This window comes from Xenopus laevis, chromosome 2L (genome assembly GCF_017654675.1).
Source record: "Xenopus laevis strain J_2021 chromosome 2L, Xenopus_laevis_v10.1, whole genome shotgun sequence".
NCBI lineage: Eukaryota > Metazoa > Chordata > Amphibia > Anura > Pipidae > Xenopus > Xenopus laevis.
In genome coordinates this window covers 2,926,415-2,947,869 of record NC_054373.1, presented here as the reverse complement: position 1 = coordinate 2,947,869, position 21,455 = coordinate 2,926,415, and the positions used below count along the sequence as shown (strand labels likewise).

General features: G+C 42.3%; 1 protein-coding gene across 2 annotated transcripts in view; it reads left to right on the top strand.

Moving 5' to 3' along the window:
• The first annotated feature begins 1,792 nt into the window (after positions 1-1,792).
• The window catches only part of kpna1.L (karyopherin alpha 1 L homeolog), a 29,451-nt gene continuing 9,788 nt past the window's right edge, over positions 1,793-21,455 (top strand). The window contains exons 1-8 of one of the 2 annotated variants that reach the window (XM_041581415.1): positions 1,793-1,983; positions 9,601-9,797; positions 12,827-12,960; positions 14,492-14,599; positions 15,080-15,179; positions 18,677-18,771; positions 20,699-20,830; positions 21,277-21,365. In XM_041581415.1, the coding sequence (XP_041437349.1) occupies positions 12,832-12,960; positions 14,492-14,599; positions 15,080-15,179; positions 18,677-18,771; positions 20,699-20,830; positions 21,277-21,365 (653 nt within the window). In that variant the 5' untranslated portion in view covers positions 1,793-1,983; positions 9,601-9,797; positions 12,827-12,831. The remainder of the gene's footprint in view (positions 1,984-9,600; positions 9,798-12,826; positions 12,961-14,491; positions 14,600-15,079; positions 15,180-18,676; positions 18,772-20,698; positions 20,831-21,276; positions 21,366-21,455) is intronic. The other variant, XM_018245812.2, reaches the window with a different exon arrangement.

The window sequence follows — 21,455 nt, the reverse complement described above, 5'->3', positions numbered from 1 at the left end:
TTCGGGTTCAATAACCTTTATAACATACCATTTGGAAAAGCTGTGCTAACCACCATCCCCCTCTTTTAGTTGGTGCTTTACAACATGGACATAATAATCATATATTTGTCAGACCACATTTATATTAATGTGTTTTTATAGTACTTCTCCCCCTTTCCTTCCCCATGCCTTTTTGCCTTCTATACCCCTTTCTCTTTTGGAATATATATATATATATATATATATATATATATATATATATATATATATATATATATATATATATATATATATATATATAATTTGTTTATTGGACAATGGGAAAATCCTTGTTCAGCAGCAGCTGGGGGGGTCACCACTGGAGTAGAGATGAATAAAAGTTATGATCTACAGAAATTACGTTTTAAGTTAAAACTGATAAGCCAATAGACATGGGAGAAGCCCAACACTGTGACATCACTAGTGAACAAATATGCCTTCTTTATTCATTTGGTTAAAGCGGTGGTCCACCTTTAAGTGAAATTTTAGTATGTTATAGAATGCCTCATTCTAAGCAACTTTTAAGTTGGTCTTCACGTTTTTTTTTTAATTATTTGAATTCTTCTGTCACTTTCCAGCTTGCAAATTGGGGTCACTGACCCCATGTAAAAAACAAATGCTCTGTAAGGCTACAAATGTATTGTTATTGCTACTTTTTATTACTCCTCTTTCTATTCAGGCCTCTCCTATTCATATTCCAGTCTCTTATTCAAATCAATGCATGGTTGCTAGGGGAATTTGGACCCTAGCAACCAGATGGCTGAATAAAAAGCTAAATACTTCAAAAACCACAAATAATAAAAAATCAATTGCAAATTGTCTCAGAATATCCCTCTCTACATCATACTGACAGTTAATTTAAAGGGGAACAACCCCTTTAAAGGCAGCTGTAAGAATTGATACAATAGTCAAACTTATATACCCCGTAGATCCTACTGAGAAATGGATCAACTAATGGATCAGTCATTGGAATAGACTCTCCACCCAGATCACTGAGCTGCCGCACTCACACTCACATTCATACTCACACTCACACACCAGGCACAATGTCGATGCATCATCTTTAGTAATGGGCGAATCTCTCCCGTTTTGATTCGCCGAAAAATTTGTGAATTTCCCGAAAAATTCGTGAAAATGGAAAGTTCACGAAAAATTCGTAAAATTTGGGCCGTTTTCACAAAAAATTCGTGAAATTCGGAAGTTTTCCCACAAAATCAGGCAATTCGAACCTTTTCACTAAAAAATCGAGCATTTCGAACGTTTTCACAAAAAAATCTGGAAAATCGGAAATTACCGCTGGTGAATTTTCACGAGATTCGCGAATTTATTCTCCGGCGGCGAAACACGGGAAATCACTCTGAATTTGTGCCCACCGAATCTATTCGCCCATCACTAATCATCTTATAATGATATTTTTTTTATATTTAATCCGGCAGAAGCTTCACTATTCCCCATAATATATTCCCAGGAGATAACAGTTAACTCGTAATTGAACAACCCCTTGAATATTGGTTAATTTCTCTCTAAATGCCCCTGCCTAGTTCTCTTTATTATCAGCGGAAAGTAAACGTCTCCGTCATTTCGAAGTCAAACATAGAAGTTTGGCAGGAGCACCAATATGGCAGTACATCAGCTTCAAGATCCTATAGTCCAACAGACGAGGTGGAGCAATACGCCGGACACGGTACGGAAGCCGCAGTGGGCCTGTAGCGTAGAGTCACATTAGCTCTGAAAACGAGCGCTTACTAGAAGCCTCTATAGATGTTGAATACTGCGCATGCGTATTGTTGTGCTCTTTGAGCATGCGCAGATTCTTTTTCCCACACGCAGGTCTAATACCGGCTGTTGTAGCGAGAGGCCGAAACCCGGGAACAGCAGCGGAGTGACAGCCGGGGAGCCGACACATAACGGAACACCGCCGCCTCGGGCTTATTCATTACAGTGGAACGTGAGGAGCCGAGCCAGGTGAGAGCGAATGGCCGCGCTGCGTCAGAACTGATACCGGGGAGTCAGCACCGCCCTGAGGGGAACACGGGGCAATAAGCGCAGCCCGGGGAACAGAGGGGCAATAACGTCACACTTGGGGGAGGGGCGATACTTTATCCTCTGTCTTTTATCGGCTTCTTAACGGGAAGTTCTCCTTTATGTCAACTTTTAGTTTATCTTATACAATGGCCAATTCTAAGCAACTTTTCAATTGGTCTTCATTGTTTATTTTTTTTTTATAGTTTTTGGATTATTTGCATTTTTCTTCTGACTCTTTCCAGCTTTCAAACGGGGGTCACTGACCCCATCTAAAGAATAATTGCTCTGTAAGGCTACAAATGTATTGTAATTGTTACTTTTTGTTCCCCATCTTTCTATTCAGGCCTCTCCTATTCATATTCCAGTCTCTTATTCAAATCAATGCATGGTTGCTAGGGGAATTTGGACCCTAGCAACCAGATTACAAACTCGAGAGCTGCTGAATAAAAAGCTAAATAAGTCAAAAACCACAAATAAAAACCAAATGCAAATTGTCTCCCAATAACTCTCTCTACGTCATACCAACAGTTAATTTAAAGGAGAACTAAACCCTAAAAATGAATTTTGGCTAAAAAATACCATATTTTATATAGTGAACTTATCGCACGAGGCTAAAGTTTGAGCTTGTCAATAGCAGCAATGATCCAGGACTTCAAACTTGTCACAGGGGGTCACCATCTTGGAAAGTGTCTGTGACACTCACATGCTCAGTGGGCTCTGATTGGCTGTTGAGAAGCTAAGCTTAGGGCTCGTCACTAATTATCCAGCAGAAAATGACCTTCCCTGGCTGTAATATAAACTGATGCTACAGGTTTGCTGATTATTCAATTCTGATGCTAATTGCACTGGTTTCTGTGCTGCCATGTAGTAATTATGTGTATTAATTACTAATCAGCCTTATATTGTGACATTTCTATTCTATGTGTACTGTATATTGTGAGTGGCTCCCTAAGCTCAGTAAGTGACAGCAGCACAGAGCATGTGAATCAGTGAATCAGCAGAAAAGAAGATGGGGAGCTACTGGGGCATCTTTGGAGACACAGATCTTTACTGCTAAAGGGCTGTGGTTGCCTTGGGCTGGTACAGAAGCACAAAACATCATGTACAACATTTCTACCTACTTCTTTAGTTAGGCTTTAGTTCTGCTTTAAAGGTGAAGAACCCCTTTAAAGAAGAAGCAAACCCAATAGTTAAAAAAACCCTACCCCCCCTCCCCTAAATAAACCAACTCCCTCCTCCCCGCAGCCTACCACGGGCAAATGCCCCTAACCCTTTACTTACCTCTCGGTGCAGATTGAGGCATCGGAGTTCGCGGGCACCATCTTCAGCCTCTTTGGAATGAGACCGGCGTGGCGGTGCAGGCGCAGTTAGAGCAATTTTCTGTTTCGCAACAACTGCGCATGCACCGAAACTCTCGAAAATTGCCAAATACGCCAGTCTCATTCCGAAGATTACCGAAGCGGCTGAAGATGGCGCCCATGAACTCCGATGCCTGAATCTGAACCGAAGGGTAAGTAAAATGTTAGGGGAATTGCCCGGGGTAACACTTAGGTTGGGCGGAGGGGTCTCTGTAGGGTAGGGGTTTTTTAACTTTACGGTTCGCTTCTTTAAGGGGCCAAAACCATGGATTTAATGGCAGACTGGAAGGTGAATAGAAGAATAAGGACTAAATTAGGGAAGCAGTGAATCCAATATTCAGGCCCTCTGGAAAGAATGTTTCTTTTTTTTAAAAGGCCCCTTTCCAATGAGAACTGTCACTAATATAAAATTATATAAAATATAACAAGTGGATTTTAATAAACGCGTTGTAATAGTCTTTTATATTATCATTTGTTTTCTGTTGTACTTCATGATTTATTTGTGTGTTCTTCAACCTAATCTTTTTTTCTCAGCTGCAACCATCACACATGCTGAATGTCTCTGACAGATTTGCCCTGCTGTGGTTGGCTGATTCCAGCATGAGCTGGCAGATTACAATGCTCTGTGACACACAGCATGGGGGAGGGAGGATAAAGTTAGGTTGAAGAAGCACATTCCTAATTCATTTATATCTCCTAAACTATAAAAAAAACAAATGCTCTGTAAGGCTACAAATGTATTGTTATTGTTACTTTTTATTACTCCTCTTTCTATCCAGACCTCTCCTATTCATATTCCAGTCTCTTATTCAAATCGGTGCTTGGTTGCTAGGGGAATTTGGACCCTAGCAACCAGATGGCTGAAATTGCAAACTGGAGAGCTGCTGAATAAAAAGCTAAATAACTCAAAAAACACAAATAGCCAAAATGTAAACCAATCGCAGACTCTCTGCATCATATTAAAGTTAATTTAAAGGGGAACAACCTCTCTAAGCATCCACTATACATGAGGTGCTTGATTATATCCATGACAGTTCCCCTTTAAAATGTGATCAGTGCCACCCATTTAGCTGAATATTCTAGAAGTGTCCCTAATTTTTTTTTCTTACACTAGACACCCATTTTCCCAGCCTGGTCGCCCATTCTTCATAACTGAGGTCCTCCATTCCCTTTGTTAGCGGTCGAGCTTCTATAGACAATTGGGGAATCTGACCTGAAGACCCCAGATGACAATCCCCCCACACCACTGATTTATAATTAATATATAATGATTTATAATGATTTTTTAATTCATTTATAACAAATACTGGAAAGTTGCTCAGCATTTTCTTTCCTTAGGCAAAATGTTATATTTGGGTTTGCATCCCCTTTAATCCCCGCAGTTTAGGCAAGCACTCTATTTTGGCTGGCTTCTTGTGTATGACCTTTAGCATGTGCAGTATATATAGTATATTCCCTGCTGGAAAAAATAGATGTACATGCAGGGGATATGGTGCTTATCTGAGCTTGTGATTGGTGGGACATGGTCACATGTCACTCTCAGTTTAGTTTAATGTTTCTAATAGACATTTCAGTGGGTTTAGATCAGAGGAGGAAATTATTTCAGACACTTTGTATCAGCGCCGCTGCTTTGTGGCTTGGGATAAACCTACAGAGTGTGTATATTGTATATTTCCTAGTAGCATGCGGCAGTCTTGTGCTTGAATGAACACATTTCTCTGCAATCTGGATATATTTACTCCTTGTAAACTTGTCAGAGAGCACAGAGGAATAGGCTGTAGGGATGTGTGGCATGAGAAATTCCCGACCCTAACCCCAACTAATCAGCACTTCCATATTTATTTATTTATTTACCTGCGCCCAACTCACTGGGCCCCCTTAGCTCATAACAAGGTTACAGATATATAGAAACATTGGGGTGTCACCCTGCTGTAGTTCCAGGGTACAAATAAACACTCACCCCAAATCTCCCCCTAACTGACCTTCAGGTTGGGCCCCCTTAGCTCATAACAAGGTTACAGATATATAGAAACATTGGGGTAACACTCACCCTGCTATAGTTCCAGGGGTACCCAGGGTACAAATAAACACTCACCCCAAATCTCCCCCTAACTGACCTTCAGACTGGGCCCCCTTAGCTCATAACAAGGTTACAGATATATAGAAACATTGGGGTGTCACCCTGCTGTAGTTCCAGGGGTACCCAGGGTACAAATAAACACTCACCCCAAATCTCCCCCTAACTGACCTTCAGACTGGGCCCCCTTAGCTCATAACAAGGTTACAGATATATAGAAACATTGGGGTGTCACCCTGCTGTAGTTCCAGGGTACAAATAAACACTCACCCCAAATATCCCCCTAACTGACCTTCAGGTTGGGCCCCCTTAGCTCATAACAAGGTTACAGATATATAGAAACATTGGGGTAACACTCACCCTGCTATAGTTCCAGGGGTACCCAGGGTACAAATAAACACTCACCCCAAATCTCCCCCTAACTGACCTTCAGACTGGGCCCCCTTAGCTCATAACAAGGTTACAGATATATAGAAACATTGGGGTGTCACCCTGCTATAGTTCCAGGGGTACCCAGGGCACAAATAAGCACTCACCCCAAATCTCCCCCTAACTGACCTTCAGACTGGGCCCCCTTAGCTCATAACAAGGTTACAGATATATAGAAACATTGGGGTGTCACCCTGCTGTAGTTCCAGGGTACAAATAAACACTCACCCCAAATATCCCCCTAACTGACCTTCAGGTTGGGCCCCCTTAGCTCATAACAAGGTTACAGATATATAGAAACATTGGGGTAACAGTCACCCTGCTATAGTTCCAGGGGTACCCAGGGTACAAATAAACACTCACCCCAAATCTCCCCCTAACTGACCTTCAGACTGGGCCCCCTTAGCTCATAACAAGGTTACAGATATATAGAAACATTGGGGTGTCACCCTGCTATAGTTCCAGGGGTACCCAGGGTACAAATAAACACTCACCCCAAATCTCCCCCTAACTGACCTTCAGACTGGGCCCCCTTAGCTCATAACAAGGTTACAGATATATAGAAACATTGGGGTGTCACCCTGCTATAGTTCCAGGGGTACCCAGGGTACAAATAATCACTCACCCCAAATCTCCCCCTAACTGGTCTTCAGACTGGGCCCCCTTAGCTCATAACAAGGTTACAGATATATAGAAACATTGGGGTGTCACCCTGCTATAGTTCCAGGGGTACCCAGGGTACAAATAAACACTCACCCCAAATCTCCCCCTAACTGACCTTCAGACTGGGCCCCCTTAGCTCATAACAAGGTTACAGATATATAGAAACATTGGGGTGTCACCCTGCTATAGTTCCAGGGGTACCCAGGGTACAAATAAGCACTCACCCCAAATCTCCCCCTAACTGACCTTCAGACTGGGCCCCCTTAGCTCATAACAAGGTTACAGATATATAGAAACATTGGGGTGTCACCCTGCTATAGTTCCAGGGGTACCCAGGGTACAAATAATCACTCACCCCAAATCTCCCCCTAACTGGTCTTCAGACTGGGCCCCCTTAGCTCATAACAAGGTTACAGATATATAGAAACATTGGGGTGTCACCCTGCTATAGTTCCAGGGGTACCCAGGGTACAAATAAACACTCACCCCAAATCTCCCCCTAACTGACCTTCAGACTGGGCCCCCTTAGCTCATAACAAGGTTACAGATATATAGAAACATTGGGGTGTCACCCTGCTATAGTTCCAGGGGTACCCAGGGTACAAATAAGCACTCACCCCAAATCTCCCCCTAACTGACCTTCAGACTGGGCCCCCTTAGCTCATAACAAGGTTACAGATATATAGAAACATTGGGGTGTCACCCTGCTATACTACTGAGTGTACATGGCCCTATATAAAGACATATTGTCCTTCTTCCTGGGTGATGGCCCAGTATATGGGTGAAGGGGTGCAAAGACTAAAGAGATGGGGATCAGGTCACTCAGTAGAACCAATATAGAGAGCTGTTATTAAAGGCACAGTGTTTACGTCCACGAAACCTGGTTGGGAGGGCTGCACGTTTTCACCCTGAACCATGTTAAACTACAGCTCTCCACTTCCCATCCTGCGCAGGGGGCTGTAGTTTAATAATACATGAGCCTCTCGCTGCTTTAAGGTGTTTAGATCTATAATTTGATGTTGTGTATGTGAAGAGGGGTCACTTGTTCATTATTCCTCTTACACAATGATTTTAGTGGGATTATTCACATCCCAGTGTCCAGGGTTTTTTGTTTTTTTTTACATTTTCTTTTAAACATTCATTTTTTTCCAGTACATGTTTCCAGTAGTAACATTCTGCCGTGTCTCTGAACTGACACTTGCTTCCGTCACTAATCCCCCCGGATTTAGACAGCTCTTGCCGGCGGTAACTAACGAGGGATCCTTAGTAACGGCACCAGCATTAATCCCAGCCGGAGCCCTGGCTTATTGCTCAGTGTGGGTACTAGTGCCATCGCTCTGTGTCTAGTAAAGGGTAAACAGGGATCTCCCCCAAATCATCTTTCTGTTCCAGTCTCTTATTCAAATCAATGCGTGGTTGCTATGGGAATTTGGACCCCAGCAATCATATTGGTGAAATTACAAACTGGAGAGCTGCTGAATAAAAAGCTAAATAACTCAAAAAACGCAAATAATAAAAACCAATTGCAAATTGTCTCAGAATATCCATCTCTAGATCCTACTAACAGTTAATTTAAAGGTGAATGACCCCTTTAAATAAGAGAACCCAGAACATGTGGAGTATGTGCATGTTCTCCTTGTCTTGTGCTCAGCCAGACTGGCAATTACCCCAGAAGTATTGTTGCCATCTCACCCCTTTAAAACGGAACACATATGGAATCATGCTGCAGTCTGAACTGATTTATGTACAGCCATGCATCTAATTGAATTGCTGATTAGTCATGCAGGCTGTGGATTCTTTGCTCCTGGATAGCAGCCGCTCTGCAGGGAATGCTCTGCACTTGTCTCAGCAATACTTTAAAGGGATACTGTCATGGGAAAAAAATTTTTTTTCAAAATGAATCAGTTAATAGTGCTGCTCCAGCAGAATTCTGAGAAAACAGGCATCATTGCAGAATGTTACTGTAGCCTTTGACTTTGCTCAACCCTTTACATGTTTACGTATTATATGCTAAAGCCTGTCATTATATGGTGAATAATGTACCCCCTGTTGCGAAATATAAGGATAATATAAGTCACCAAGGCATTCCATGGCTATACAAAGTCACAAGGTTGAGTGTTTTTATATAGGTAATGACTTTTAATATCCTCATATTTTACAACAGAGGTACATTATTATAATAAACAAGTTTCAGTGAGTCATGTGACATTTACATTGGAAATGACTTCACTAAGTACCAATTATAACCAATGACATCACTAAAGGATATAATTTACATATTCATGGCTCTTATGTGTTGTAAGGATATAATACACAAAAGCCATGAATATCCTGTAAATGACATCCTTATAAATGGTGCTTAGTAATGTCATCAGTTATAATCAGAGCTTAGTGATGTCATTTCTGTCACATAACTCACTGAAACTTGAGTATTATAATAAATAAAGTTCCCCCTCCAAAATATCAGGATATTAGAAGTCACCTCGGAGTTCCATGACCTTCGACCTCATGTTTTTATATGGTCATGGAACTCCTCAGTAACTTATATCCTTGTATTTCACAGTAGGGGGTACTTTATTCAATATATACCGGATAGTCATGGCACTAGTGTATTATATCTATTATACACGGATGCGGCATTTATTATCCAGAGTGCTTATCTAAATAAAGAATGTTAATAATCAGGATTGTTAGCCCTTGTGGCTACTAAAAGGAAGGTTTTTGCCAATTTGTGGAATGTCAGTTATAAGCAACACTCGTATTAAAGATAAATGCAACAAATTGCTAACAAAGCAGAGCGAGGCATTGTCTTGAACCCATTATTATGTATAATTAGTGGATAACCAGGAAATATTCATTGTCCCAGCCGGATTATCATTCCTGTTAGTCTGATTATTGTGCCTTTAATTCTGCTTCCTACATATGTGCGTATGTAATTAACTTAATTCCTTAAGTAATTAGTATTTAGCCTTTATATTTGGCAGGCTAGTTTAGTATGAATGCTTCTCTCCTCTCTCTGCTGTTCTGCAGGTATCTGACTCACCTTAGGGCTCTGGTGCTTTCAAACGGGGATCCCAATTTTTGTCTGACTCATGATACAAAAAAGGATCTGTAAAGCTATTGGCACACAGGCTGAAGGCTCTGCATCAGATGAATGAGGGCTGGTGCTCTGGCTAAAGGAGGAAGGTGTTTTGTTGGCCAGCAGGGGGTGTTACATGGAGATTAATGTAAGCAGGGTATATAATATAAACAGAGTATATGTAACGTATGCAGGGTATATAATGTAAACAGGTTATATAATATGTAAGCAGGGTATATAATATGTAAGCATGGTATATAATATGTAAGCATGGTATATAATATGCAAGCAGGTTATATAATATGTAAGCATGGTATATAATATGCAAGCAGGGTAAATAATATGTAAGCAGGGTATATAATATAAACGGTATATGATATGTAACCAGGGTATGTTATATAAACGGTATATAATATAATATGTAGGCAGGGTATATAATATGTAAGCACGGCATATAATATGTAAGCAGGGTATATAATGTGTAAGCAGGGTGTATAATATGTAAGCACGGTATATAACATGTAAACAGGTTATATAATATGTAAGCAGGGTATAAAATGTAAGCATGGTATATAATATGCAAGCAGGGTAAATAATATGTAAGCAGGTGTTATTAAAAAATTATATCTGGAACGGTCTAAATCCTAAGACGGACGAATGGCTAGTGTCAGAGGGTTGATAGTTGTCACCTCCGCCCTCTATGATGCCATAACGCTATAGGGCCCAAGGCAGGATGGACTATAAGGGCTAATGGTCTACTGTGGACAATGGTCACTCATATAGCTTATACTAGGCCATACAAATAAAAGATCACCACTCTGTTACTTAAATTCCAGAGTGTCAGCATAGTGTCAGTCTGTCTAGTGGGGCCCCTTTTTGCATAAGTGTTGCTCAAACTTACTGGAAATACCACAATGGCTATGTTTAGCTAATAGCTGATTGTGAGGCTGCGGACCGTTGGAACTAAGAACATTCTTATATTTTGGACACAATAAACTACCTCATTGTATTTGAACTTGCACTATTTCGTGGTTTTGCTTTACGTACGAGGTCATAGAGGTACAAATATAACAACAAAGGGTATATAATATAAACGGTATATGATATGTAAGCATGGTATGTTATATAAAGGGTATATAATATAATATGTAGGCAGGGTATATAATATGTAAGCACGGCATATAATATGTAAGCAGGGTATATAATGTGTAAGCAGGGTGTATAATATGTAAGCACGGTATATAACATGTAAGCAGGTTATATAATATGTAAACAGGTTATTTAATATGTAAGCAGGGTATAAAATGTAAGCAGGGTATATAATAAGTAAGCAGGGTGTATAATGTAAGCAGGGTACAGGTATGGGACCTGTTATCCAGATTGGGACCTGGGGTTTTCAGTATAACGGATCTATCCATAATTTGGATCTTTATACCTCAAGGGTCAGGGCACACGCTGCTATTTAGGGGGATTAGTTGTCCAGTAACAAATTGCTTCTTGTTCGGGCAACTAATCTCCCTGAACTGCGTTCCTGTCGGCTAAGATTGCTGGGCTTGCAGTCGGAATTTCTTCAGCTTTCCAAAGTCGCCCAAAGTTTCCTCGTGAGGCAACTTCGGGCGGAAAACAAAGTGCTCCAAGTGCCATCCTGCCGGCGATTCACACTCCAAACACTTTCTGGTTCAGCTGTTTTCAGACCGTTCCCCAGAAATAAAGACCTTTCCCAATTGCTTTCCATTTTTTGTTTTTTTTCCAGAAATGAAGTTTAAAGGGCATGTAACGTCTAAAATAGAATAAGGCTAGAAATGCTGTATTTTGTAGACTAAACATAAACATGAACTCACTGCACCACAAGCCTAATCAAACAAATAATTTATGCTTTCAAAGTTGGCCACAGGGGGTCACCATCTTGTAACTTTGTTATACATCTTTGCAAGACCAAGACTGTGCACATGCTCAGTGTGATCTGGGCTGCTTAGGGATCGTCATAAACAAAGCTGCTTGAGTTCTGCATGGCTGGGAAGTAAGGCGGGGGCTCCCCCTGCTGTTCATAAGTATGATTGTTTCCCTGCAGAGCAGTTAGGGACCGTCTGACAATTCCTATCCACAGCAGTAAATGAAGGGAGAATGTCACTGCATACAGTCAGGTTTCTTATAAAAACGCTACACATTTTATAATTAAAGTATATTGGATATAGGTTTCTTTTTCATTAAAGAAATTAAAAATGGGATTTTATTTTTTTTGCCTTTACATGCCCTTTAATGTCGGTGTCTCTGGTGTTTGAATCTGACAGCTCAGTAATTCAGGTGCAGATTCTGAACTGTTACAATTTTCCAACATTGATTCGAAACCTTTCTCAGTAGGATCTATGGGGAATATAAGTGCAACTATTGTATCAAGTCTAACAGCTGCCTTTAATGAAACTCAGGGATTCTGCTCAGCAGGGACAAACACATGGATCAACTGAATGTAATAATTTCGGTTTACAATAGTGATGTGAGGGCCAATCCAAAGCCCGTTCAGTTCGGGCCTAGCACTTCCAGTTGCCCTTTCTGTGCCCCACTTCCGTATCAGACGGCTTCTATTTCATATTCAAATCAGTGCATGGTTGCTAGGGGAATTTGGACCCTAGCAACCAGACTGCTGAAGTTGTAAACTGGAGAGCTGCTGCATAGAAAGCTAAATAACTCAAAAACCACAACAGAGCTTTTGTTTTTAGAGTGGGGGTCAGTGACCCCTATTTGAAAGCTGGAAGAGTCAGAAGAAGATGGCAAATTATTCAGAAACTATACAAAATAATGAAGAGCAATTGAAAAGTTGCTTAGAATTGACTATTCTATACTAAAAATTACATGACCCACCCCTTTTGGCTAAGGTCACACGGGAGCCGCTTGCCAAAATCGCCTGCCCAATTTCCGCCAACCACTGGCAGTAGCATCCTCATCTGAGTGGGAACATTCCTTGTATGTGCATGACTGGGAGTGAGCAGTGATTTATACTCAATTTATACAAAACTTGGTCAAGCTTGACAAACCTGGCCAACATAAGCTTTCAGTTTGGCCCCTGCAACTTGACGATCTTGGTACAGAGTCCCCACAACGAGTAAAAAAAGTGCGTATTAGTGAATCTGTGTTGAGAGACTGACTCATTGCACTGACGCTGTTTATTTTTTCATGCAGGAATCATGACGAGCTCAGGAAAAGAGAACTCTCGGCTAAAGAGCTACAAGAACAAGTCTCTAAACACCGACGAGATGCGACGACGGAGGGAAGAGGAGGGACTGCAGCTGCGCAAACAGAAACGAGAAGAACAGGTGTGTATATGTTATATTATTATTATTTTTATTATTATTACACCTGAGTCCAGTTGGAACATTAGACTTGGTAAAGGCTTAAATGAACAGTTTAGTGTAAAAATAAAAACTGGGTAAATAAATAGGCTGTGCAAAATAAAAAATGTCTCTAATATAGTTAATTAGGCAAACATGTAATGTATAAAGGCTGGAGTGACTGGATGTGTAACATAATAGCCAGAACACTACTTCCTGCTTTTCAGCTCTCTAACTCTGAGTTAAGGTGGCCATACGATGTCGCCAAACGAGCGTATCTCCCTCCGATATGTCCACCTTGAGGTGGGCAATATCGGGCTAATCCGATTGTGGGCCCTAGGGCCCAACGATCGGATCCGGTCGGATCGCGGGACCGCATCAACGAACAGATGCGGCCGCGATCCGACGGGATTTTTAGTCCCATCCGATCGAGATCTGGCCGACTTTCGCCCAGATCTCGATCGGGGAAGCCCGTCGGGGGCCCCCATACACGGGCCAAAAAGTCTGTCGGCAGCTTTTATCGGCCCGTGTATGGCCACCTTTAGTCAGTGACTATAAGGGGGGCCACATGGGACATAACTGTTCAGTGAGTTTGCAATTTTTCCTCAGCATTCAGCTCAGATTCAGAAGCAATAGCTCTGAACCATGTGGCCTCCCCTCAAGTAAACTGATTGGTTACTGCCTGGTAGCCAATCAGTGAAAACCAAGAGAGCTGAGAAGCAGGAAGTAGTGTTCTGGCTATTATGTTACACATCCAGTCACTCCAGCCTTTATACATTACATTTTTGCCTAACTATATTAGATACATTATTTATTTTGCACAGCCTATCTATTTACCCAGTTTTTATTTTTACTCTGAACAATTCCTTTAAGCTAGGAGCCAATGAGATCATTATTATTTATAAATTATAAATTCTCTGCTTGCTCTGAACTATAGGCAGGGTAGGGGTGGGAGCTACATATATTTTGGGGCCTGGAAAAAACAATATAAAATCAGCCTGTTGGATGCATTCTCTACTATGCAGGTAGCACAACCCACATTTGTTTATGACTCTCTGCCCCTGCAGTTGCCCTAAGGAGCCCCCTCAGATATGCTGTGTTTACCTTCCTGCTGTTGCTGTCAGTCAGTGTGGGAAGAGGGAGGGCTGTGATTTCTAAGGACAGTGACTGACTGGGAGACTTGTCGTCTGCAATTCTTTATTAGGGAAGCACCAAATCCCTATTGGGCTGAATCCTTGTGCCTGGCTGAACAAAATCCTAATTTGCATATGTCAATTAGGGACGGGAATGGAAATCACATGACTTTTCATTACAAAACAAGGAAGTGAAAACACTTGCTAATACTTTGTGAAAGATTTGGCCTTATACCGAACTAAAGCTGAACCCTATTTTGCATATGCACCTTTACCTGTAAGTTAACAAAAGTAAACACATATGCAGATGAAAGGGAGGGCTCATTTTAAACTTGTATGTGTCTAATATCAGATTAAATTAGTTATGTCTCTTTCATCCCTAGCTCTTTAAGCGCAGAAATGTTGCCTGTGCCGAGGAAGCAACAGAAGAAGAGGGAATGTCAGATGGCAACTTCCACGAGGCACAGATCAACAATATGGAAATGGCTTCTGTGAGTGCATAGCAGAATATGGCTGTCCAAATAGCATGATCCATAGATCTGGATTACTAGAAGAGAGCCTACATTTAATTTTAGCCTGTATCCCATAAAAATATGACAGCATAGGTATTCCCTTTACTAAGCACAATTCAGCAGGAACAGCCCCTAAGTTTGCTCATAGTCTGTACAGAGAGATCCCATAAAACTATGGCAGCATAGGTATTCCCTGTACTAAGCACAATTCAGCAGGAACAGTCCCTAAGTTTGCTCATAGTCTGTACAGAGAGATCCCATAAAACTATGACAGCATAGGTATTCCCTGTACTAAGCACAATTCAGCAGGAACAGTCCCCTAAGTTTGCTCATAGTCTGTACAGAGAGATCCCATAAAACTATGGCAACATAGGTATTCCCTGTACTAAGCACAATTCAGCAGGAACATTTTAGTATATAGTCAAACAGTTGAACAACTCTGGGTATTCTTTCTTTCAGAGTGCCGCTATTTCTGCAGACATGATAGAGATGATTTTCTCCAACAATCCAGAGCAGCAGCTTGCAGCAACACAGAAGTTCAGAAAACTTCTGTCAAAAGGTTAGTTGTTTGTACTGCACAGTTCAGTCTGTGCCTATAATATAATTTTTCATTGCTGTTCCATAGATAATTATTTTTGTCTGGCATCTCCGGGGGACACAAGAGACCAGTGGGGTTAAGCTCCACCGTCCGGAGGCAGGACACTTGATTGGATAAATAAAAAGGGGGCGTGCCTGGATATTCCAACTTTACCCCTAGCACAGGAGTGCCCATACTTTACTAATGCGAGGTCTACTTTTAGTGATGATGTCCCATTATGATCTACATCCATAAAAGCATTACTTAATTATTATATTGATTTGAGAGAATTTATTTTGCTATATTTAACAAACAACAATTTCTATGTAACCATAACATAATAAGTATTTGAATGAAAAGCATGAAATAGGACAGAGATTTAGACAAGCTGTTTGTTGACAGTGTCTTGAGATCTACTGATCACCAGCTAAAGGTCTACTGGTAGATCCAGATCTACCTTTTGGGCATCCCTGCAGGCCTAGCACTTCCCTGTTCACTCAGTTTTTCAAGTGTCCTGTCCACAGGAGGTTGGACACCAGGTCTCTAGGAGACCCATCCAAAGGTCAGCGCTTAGCACTGACACCAGGGGCTGGACATGGAGCAGGGATTCCTGCCTCCGCACAGTTAACACCCAACGCTGGACTTGTGGCACCCGGGTGCAACATTACCATTAAGGGGACAGACCATCCAGACAAATACCTGCCTATGCGTGGTCACTGTGATCTGATTGGTGATGTACTGCTTCAGGTATAGCCTCCCCGGGGGGGCTATCTCTGTACCAACTCCCCTTTGCGTGGGCTTCCCTTCCGACTGCTAGCTGTCTGGCACCTGCGGTGGGTTTGGTGGCAGCCTTTCTCCCCTCGATCTCTTCTCTGCTTCTGCATGTAGCGGTTTCTTGGGAGCAGCAGTTCCGGGTTCCAGGGAACGAATACTGTTTGGCGCGAACACAGGTTTGGCGCAAAGGGGAGTGGGCGCATGGAAGTGACGTCACATCGTCGTTAGGTGTTGCTCTTCACTTCTGCACCACTTCTACACAGAGGCGCTAGACGGAATTGGCGCTCCCTACACTTCTCCCCCAGCAAAGAGAACCTCTGTCACTCTTCCAGCAGGGAGACCACGGATCAAGCACCTTCATCCGTCGGCGGACTTCAGTCACTAGCAGCACTTTGTGGGGAATTGTGGGGAAACAATTGGAACACAGACGAGCACATGGCAGAAGGTAGGACAGGGGCCCTATTTCCCAAAGGGGGGGGATGAGCCCCAGCAACTTAGGCACAGGTGACATACTTTGCATGCACCAAGCTGCAGGACCTCGAGGAATTGAACAGATTCATCAGAACAGTGCGGTTCAAGATGTAAACTCTGCGTTCTGTGATCCAGGGAATGGAACCAGGGCAACTTCTATTGTCTCTAGACATCAAGGATTCATACCTCCATGTCCCGATCTGGCCACCTCACCATCAGTACCTTTGATTTGCCTACAACAACCGGTACTTTTAGTTTGTGGCACTACTGTTCAGACTGACTTCAGCCCCCAGAGTATTCACGAAACTGATGGCTGTCATGGCTGCAGCCCTGAGGATACAGGGGGTATCAATCACACCTTACCTGGACCACCTACTCATCAAGTTGGATTCTGTAGAGCGGGCCGAACAAGATGGGGCGAACAATTTCGATGCTACAACAATTCGGGTGGACAATCAATTGGCACAAATCGTAGATACATCCGTCACAAAGGATGGTATTCTTGGGTCTAGAATTCGAAACACAGCAACAGAAAGAATTCCTGCCACATGACAAACAACTCAAGCTCCGCAACCAGATTCGGCTGTTGGCACAAAGCGATCACCCAACCATTCACTTAGCCATGAAAGTCCTCGGGTCTATGGTGGCAGCAATAGAAATGGTCCCCTTCGCTCAGAGTCATCTAAGACCACTACAGACCAGAATTCTGCAGCAATGGAGAAGAGGATCCTTATGTCAGACCTTCCCAATATCGGCGCAGACCAAAACCTCCCTTCGGTGGTTGCTGGCCCTGAAGACATTTTCCACTGGACAGTCTTTGGCATCTCCAAACTGGAGAGTCTTGGCCACGGATGAAAGCTCATCCGGGTGGGGAGTGAACCACGATGTTGAGATTCACTGGCAGATGGAGTCAACGCAATGACGCAACCCTGGAACTTCAAACTGGTGTATATTTTCCCGCCGCTTTCCAGAGTACTTAAAAAGATTCAGTGGTCTTATCTCTCAGTGATTCTCATTGCACCCTTCAGGGACCCATCAACCACCCCAATCCGGTGCTGTATAATTTGAAGGCCTGGCAATTGAAGAATCCATCTATAGACAGAAGGGCTTTTCAGAGGAAATTTTAGCAACACTGTTGCTGGCCAGAAAACCAGTATCTTCCAAAGCAGAGTCAGGCAAACTTACTGGGGCTGGTGTCAAGATAATAGGGTCTGTTTTCAAATGGGCTCCCTTTCAGACATTTTCTTCTTTCTGCAAAGGGGTATGGACGTAGGCCTAAAACTAGGATCATTGAAGGTCCTAGTATCGGCATTATCCCTACTGTTTCAGCACAGATTTGCTTTTGACGATTCTGTGAGGACTTTCCTGCAGGGAGTAGCCCATCTGTGCCACCACGCCAACCACCAGTACCCACTTGTGACCTCAACCCTGTTCTAGAGGCACTTCTCAATGCTCAATTTGAACCTCTAGGTTCAGCTGAACCATCATGGATGACCTGGAAAGTAGTCCTTCTCCTGGCAATATCATCAGTATGCAGGGTGTCGGAGCTCTCTCCTGTGATCCGCATCTCGTGATTTTTCACAAAGACAATGCAGTGTTCCGCACCAATCCAACATTTCTACCAAAGGTTGTCTCATCTTTTCACCTCAACCAGGACATAGTAGTTCTGTCACTATGCCCGGAGCTCAAGAATTCCAAGGAGAAACGTCTACACAGTCTGGACGTGGTCCGGGCACTGAAAATGTACCTTTCACGTTCCAAGTCGTCCCGCAAGTAGGATTGCTTGTTAATCATCCCAGCCGGGCCACGAGTCGTGCAACTGGCTTCAAAGACTACCATTGCCAGATGGATCAGGGAATGCATTTGCAGATTCTACATCGCTAGGGGTCCGGGCACACTCTCTCTCTGTCCGGTTACTTGGTACCAACTGAGTGAACAGGGAAGTGCTAGGGGTAAAGACTATCCAGGCACGCCCCCTTTTTTTATCCAATCAAGTGTCCTGCCTATGGAGGATGGAGCTTAACCCGTGTCCCCATGTTGACAACAGAGAAACTGATTTACCGGTAGAAATATAAATCCTAGTTTTGGTCAGACATAACATAGTTCCTTCGCTGCTACTTAGGAAATTCAAATTGACATCCATAACTACTTAGTGAGCACACGTTTAGAATCTCTGACTGCTGCTAAATAAATATGTGATTTGGGGAAATAACAGTGTGTTTGTCTTTTTACAGAACCTAACCCTCCCATTGATGAGGTTACCGGGACTCAGGGGGTGGTGGCAAGATTCGTGGAGTTCCTGAAGAGGAAAGAGAACTGTACATTACAGGTAAAGGTCGGAACGACCTATGAGAAATACACTGAATGAACCATAGCTGTTAAAGGGGAAGGAAACCTAGTCGGCGGCAAACCCCCCACCCCCCCTCCCGTTTGTTGCCCACCCTCCCTCCTCCCCCCTGGCCTACCCGTCCCGCTGGGCAAATGCCCCTAACTTGTTACTTACCCTTCTGCGCAGGTCCAGTCCAGGGAGTTCACCGACGACATCTTCTTCCACGCGATCTTCTTCCTGCTTTGAACGGCGCATGCGCAGTAGGATCATTTCGCCGGTACGATCTACTGCGCATGCGCGTGACTTTTGGCGCATGCGCAGTAGATCCGTACCGGCAAAATGATCCTAGTGCGCATGGGCCAAAACGCTGTTCACAGCAGGAAGAAGCGTTTGCGCTGACTAGGTTTCCTTCCCCTTTAAAGGGGTTGTTCACCTTCCAACACTTTTAAAAGTTCAGTTGGTTTCAGATTGTTCCCCAGAAATATTTCCAGTAACTTTCTATTTTCTATGTGTGACGGTTTTTCTAATATTGAAGTGTAAAAAGTGTCATTTTTCAGCTTCTAAAGCAGCTCTAGGGAGGAGGGGTCGCCGACCCTGTAAACTGTTCTAAATGGATACATTTAGTTGATAAATTTCTTATTTTTGTCCCTGCTGAGCAGAATCCCTGCGTTCCATTACAGGCAGCTGTTAGACTTGATACAATAGTTGCACTTATATTCCCCATAGATCCTACTGAGAAATGGATCAACTAATGGATCAGCCAATTGGAAAAGAATCTGCACCTGAATTACTGAGCTGCCAGACTCAAACACCAGATACAGGGACATTCAACTTTAGAAAATTTAAAAAAAAACTGTAAAAAATAAAATAACAAATGGAAAGTAATTGAAAAAAGTTTTTATTTTAGGGGAACAATCTGAACTGAAAAACGTGTTTGAAAGGTGAACAACCCGTTTAACTGTCTGGTGTCTTTACTTGCTCCTCTTATCCCTTCAGAGAAGTCTGGTCAGCTGGTTGTGAGCCATTTGTGTACCTTGGGGCGTTCTAAAATTGGCATGATTGCCCCACATTTAGCAGGCACTCAGTTGATCAGAGGCTTGCTTAAAGGGGTGGTCTACCTTTAAAGTACCAGTCCAGCAACGTCATTTTTTTTTAAATTTTTTAGTATAGTTTAGTATAGAACGAATAAAAAACACAGACAAAAAAAAACAGTGAAAAATGAAAACCAGTTGCAAATTGTCTCAGAATATCTCAGTCTACATTTAAAGGTAAACAAACCCTTTAAGCGACCATAACAGCCAAGGAAGATCTAGCTCAGGCCAAGGTACATTCAAAAGGCACATACAATTAATTTCTGCACAGAAATAATAACAAACTTACAACTGTGATTAAATCCTTATGACTTTTCACAACTGCCAACTTCAAGGAGAGCAACAGCTTCTTTTCTGATGACAAATGGGTGCAAATCAGCCATCTAACATTCCCATTCAAGTCAATGGGAGGCAGCAGTGAACAATATTAGTAAAGCAGCCCGTGTTCCTTCAGCCTAACAGAAATAATATGGCATCGCCCAACAAGATATCATGTAAAAACTCCAGAGAATGAATGCACTGTGCAAATAATAAGTGCTCCTACTTTATTGCCTTACAAGATAATATGGCAGCTCCCATCCATAAGTGTAAATACAGAGAAAAAATATTGCCATATCATCTTAATTGGACAAAGCAGACATCCCTCTCTCTGGAGCTGTGTATTCATTATTTCAAACATGTAGGGAAATAAGGGAGGCTCCTGTATAGGATAACCAGTTGAATTTCCATGCATGCTGAATTCATATGGTTGCTTATGGAATAAAGTGGCAGCAGCGTGAACGCGTAATATCAGTTTGTAGGAGGCCTCTGGAAGTAATTCTTCTCTTTCTGTTCAGTTTGAAGCAGCGTGGGTGCTCACTAACATTGCGTCTGGGAACTCCATACAGACCCGCATTGTGATCCAGTCAGGAGCTGTGCCCATCTTTATAGAGCTGCTCAGCTCAGAGTTCGAAGATGTGCAGGAGCAGGTAATGGGGAAATGATATTGTTTGAACCCTATATCTAGGGTTGCCACCTTTTCTGGAAAAAAATACTGGCCTTCCTATATATTTATTTTTTATCCCTATTAATAACATTGGGATCACTGACCTTCCTATATATTTATCTTTATTCCCTATTAATAACATTGGGATCACTGACCTTCCTATATATTTATCTTTATTCCCTATTAATAACATTGGGATCACTGACCTTCCTATATATTTATTTTTATTCCCTATTAATAACATTGGGATCATATCACTGACCTTCCTATATATTTATCTTTATTCCCTATTAATAACATTGGGATCAACCATCATTTTTACCGGCCTGGTGGCAACCCTATCTATATCTGGTCATCCTACCCTACACAAGGACTTGATACATGGGTCATGCTATGAAAGTCGTCCTCTTCTTTTCTCTTCCCTAACAGGCAGTCTGGGCTCTAGGAAACATTGCTGGAGACAGTACCGTGTGCCGGGATTATGTGCTGGACTGTAATATTCTGCCTCCACTTTTACAGTTAGTATAAAGAATTCTGGGTGTTTTATGGACTTTTCCTTGTTTTGAAGTAGTTGTACTGTGTTGATGATATACAGTAGTAGAAAAGAT